At 42.9% G+C, this 3,722-nt stretch overlaps 1 protein-coding gene across 1 annotated transcript in view; it reads left to right on the top strand.

The window, feature by feature from the left end:
• Positions 1–1,268, top strand: part of LOC107295492 (apoptosis regulator BAX-like) — a 3,074-nt gene extending 1,806 nt beyond the window's left edge. Inside the window, exon 3 of the mRNA XM_015824807.1 lies at positions 1,093–1,268. Within this exon, the coding sequence (XP_015680293.1) occupies positions 1,093–1,194 (102 nt within the window). The 3' untranslated portion in view covers positions 1,195–1,268. The remainder of the gene's footprint in view (positions 1–1,092) is intronic.
• Positions 1,269–3,722: the final 2,454 nt, after the last annotated feature.

Raw genomic sequence — 3,722 nt, 5'->3', positions numbered from 1 at the left:
AAAATGCAAGTGCAACAAAAGAAAACACAAGAAAAATATATCACAAACAATTAAACACCAGAAGCCTTGGCTAAAGGGAATTACAACGTTCTCCTCTGGTAGTTACAGCTCTTAAAAGAAATTTAGAAACCTGAGAAGTAATATAGGAGGAGCCATCCCCTAGACAATATAAAACCAAATTACTAACATTAGAACCAGAAGGATCAATTCCAAGGAGAGACAATAATTTAATTCTGCCTGTGTTATACATAGGGCAGTATGATAAGACATGCGCCACAGTTTCAACTTCGGCCCTATCACAGGGGCATAGTCGCTCACTAAACAGGAGCCTCTTAAATCGCCCATCGAGTAGTGCTGAGGGCAAGACATTGAAACGGGCCAGGGAAAAGACTCTTCTATACTTGGGGATGGTACCCCATAACCATAACTGGGAAACCAAGGCTGCCTGTGTGGTTCAGGTGTTGGGTTGATCCTGGCGGGGGTGGGGGGAGTGGATAGATCAAGACCACCATTGCTGGATGTTTTTTTTTTAGGTGCTCTGTCTCAGCCCAGTCTCCTTCACAAGATCGCTGTGAAGATAGAAATGCAAAGGGAGGTGGGCTTTCACCAGACAACTGTAAACATGACATTCTTACCTTGAGGCTTGTATAGGTAGTCCTCAACTTATGAGTGTCATGGAACCTGATCGTACAATCATAACTCAAGGCAGTCGTAAAGAGGCCAATCCAATTGTTCAGCCTTTTTTTTGCACAGTCATTAGGTGAATGCCACGGTCATTAAGTGAACCAGTTGTTTGCTATGGGGCCTTTTTCCCGAAAAATGGAAGTAAATGAGAATTTTCGGCATTGCAGTCACATGCCGGTAGGACACTTTCAAATGGCCATAAAGGGGAGCCAGTTGCCTAGCCCCTGAAATGCAGTCACATGACTTGCGGCTGTCAGAACTTCAAAACCAGGTTGTCAGTACCTTTTGGAGGGTCCGTTGTAAGCCACAGGTCATAAGATGAGGATTACCTGTATTACTGTAATGTGTCTTTGTTTTACCGTAAGACGTTTTTGTTTTCTCCCTCCCTTTGTTGTTTGTCCCTTCCAGGAAGGCCTCCTCTCCTTTTTCGGCACCCCCACTTGGCAAACCATTGCTGTCTTTGCTGCGGGGGTCTTGACTGCCTCGCTGACCTTCTGGAAGATGTCTTAATCCTCAGCCACCTCCACAAGGAGGACCTTTTCATTACAAGAACAAGTGGAGGAGGGGCAGGTTCCCCCCACCCCCATTTCCTAAGCAAGAAAGAAAACGTTCTAGGATTCCTTTTCAGACCTGTGTTGGGGAGCTTTTTAAAACAAATGCTGTTGCTCATATTTGGTGCCTTTTTTCAAAAAAGGTGCACACTTTTTTGTTTTGATGAGTGTGTACTTCTTGCTTTGCTTTCTCCAATCAATCAGCCTCTTGGACTTAGAGGTCCGAAGACATTAATATTCTCTAGTTTTGAAACAATGACGGAGAACAAGGTGAAGGATTCCAGTGGCTTGTTCTCTCTGCCAGCAGCTTGTGAATAACTGCTGGATGTTTATACTGTTTTTTGGAAGATTAATCCCAGATTTCTTCTGCCAACAATCATAGCAATGCATTCGTTCAGGATCCTCAGATTAGATGTTTTCTAAGGGATCCATGCAAACAAGTTTTGATATTTTATATTTTCCTTTCCTTGAACAGAAGCTGAATTTTGGCAATATCCTGATAGAAAACCAAGTTCTCCCCTTACTAAACTTTGCATATTAGAATAAATTACACTTCTGCTGGTACATCTACTTTTTTTTATAAAAGAAACTCAGATCACTGATCTGGTCACAATCAAAGTAGAGAAAACCTTTACGAATCTTTAGCAACTATTGATGTGTACAGGACTTTTAGGGCTGACTTTTTACAAAGGAACTGTATTGCTGGAAAATGAGAATTTGGAAGCCATCTTTCGTTCTGCCAGATCTGTGTTTCTCTATAGAAATGCTCTGAGGGACGCTAAATAGAAACATGTTCTAATCTAAATGGGTCTGTCCCCAGTCCAAAAAAACAAAAGGTAAGAAAAATGCTTTATAAAAGCAACATGTCTCCAAGTGGAGCACAGAAGACATTGCAAGACTGAGACTAAAATGACTGGAAGATTCCCTTCCCTTTACTGTTTCATTCTGTCCTCATAGAAATTAACTTTTCACTTGCCTTGGAGATCTGAGTCAAGAAATGAAGAAGAGAGAATGCAAAGGGCTTCTGGTCTATTTATTCTACAAGAGAGTTTTTTTTCATTGCTCGCTTCTCCATTTCTGTATTTTACCTCAGCCTTCCCCAACCTTGTGACCTCTGGAAGTTTCTCAAATAATATGCTGGTTGGGAATTCTGGAAGTTGCAGTCTTAATCCATTTGGAGGGGGCCAAGTTGAGGGAACCTGTTGAGTTAAATCACCCTTGGGGTTTCTTAGTCTTTAGACTCAGCCAAATAAAAAAGAAATCTCCAAGAATTCCAGCAAATCATACTCTCTTCTACCATGTCCTAGTACTTTGTATCTCATTATAGCTGTGGTAATGGTTGAGACATTCGGCTGCATGTGACTATTTGGCTTTTTATGTTCGTGTGTGCAATGCTAAACATTGTGACTGCAGCTCTATGTGCTAAAGATGGAGCATCTGCATATATGCCCCCAAAGTATGCCCACATATTGATACCCATTTTGGATTATGGACTTCACATTGATATTTATTGCTGTGCAGGAAATATTTATCATTCTCTGATCTGGAATCGGGACTTGTGATCCTCCAGATCAATGTTTTGCAAACTCAGCAACTTAAAGACACGTGGATTTCAACTTCCAGAATTCCCCAGCCAGAATTCTGAGAATTGAAGTCCACACATCTTCAAGTTGCCAAGGTTGAGAAACATTGAACTGGAGGATGTTGCTGAATTAAAAATCCCAACTGCCTCAGCTGCCATGGTGGGTGTTGCCAGGAATTGTACTTCAGCAGCCTCTAATGAGGAGGCCACAGATTCCCACCCCTGCTTTGAATTTTTTCCCCAAAGTGTTTACATTCATTTTTCCTTTATCTTCCTGTCAATCAACAGATAATCAAAATGTGTCCTTATACTTCTTTACAGCATTTGCCTTGGAATTCCAGTTGAAACTGTTCAAGCTATATTAAACTAGAGGGGGTGGGCCAAATAATACATTGTTGAACTATTTGATCAAGAGCTCGGGTACTGAAATTGTTTGATTTATCAAGCGAAGTGAGAGGCAAAAAAAATCAGCAATCCCAGTTCTATTGTTTATTAGGTCAGGGCTTTTCAACCAGTGGTACGGGTACCACCTGTGGTACATTGGCACCTGTTAGGTGGTACGTGACCATCCTAGAAAAGTGGTAGCGTGGGAGGGGAATGAGCTGAACCGTTGGCAGCACCGCACAAGCCTGAGCGAGAGATGGCTGGAGCTGCAGGGCTGTCAGGGCTCAGTGGAAGCGCCAGGATCAGTGCCGCTTTCCAAGCACCAGGATCAGCACCAGGCTCCAGCTGGAGCTCGGCGCTGATCCTGGTGCTTCTGCTGAGCCCAGAAGAAGCGCCGATCAGCTGGAATGTTGCAGCATCTCCAGGGTCTTGTGATTTACATTCAGATGCTTGGCAACTGATTCATATTTATGACGGTCACAGTGTCCCAGGGTCATGTGAAGTGACCAAAACCTGCTGCA

The sequence above is a fragment of the Protobothrops mucrosquamatus genome, unplaced genomic scaffold (genome assembly GCF_001527695.2).
Source record: "Protobothrops mucrosquamatus isolate PMUCROS unplaced genomic scaffold, P.Mucros_1.0 scaffold2364, whole genome shotgun sequence".
Taxonomy (NCBI): Eukaryota; Metazoa; Chordata; class Lepidosauria; order Squamata; family Viperidae; genus Protobothrops; species Protobothrops mucrosquamatus.
Note: the sequence above shows the minus strand (reverse complement) of the source record. Positions and strands in the feature narration are given on the sequence as shown.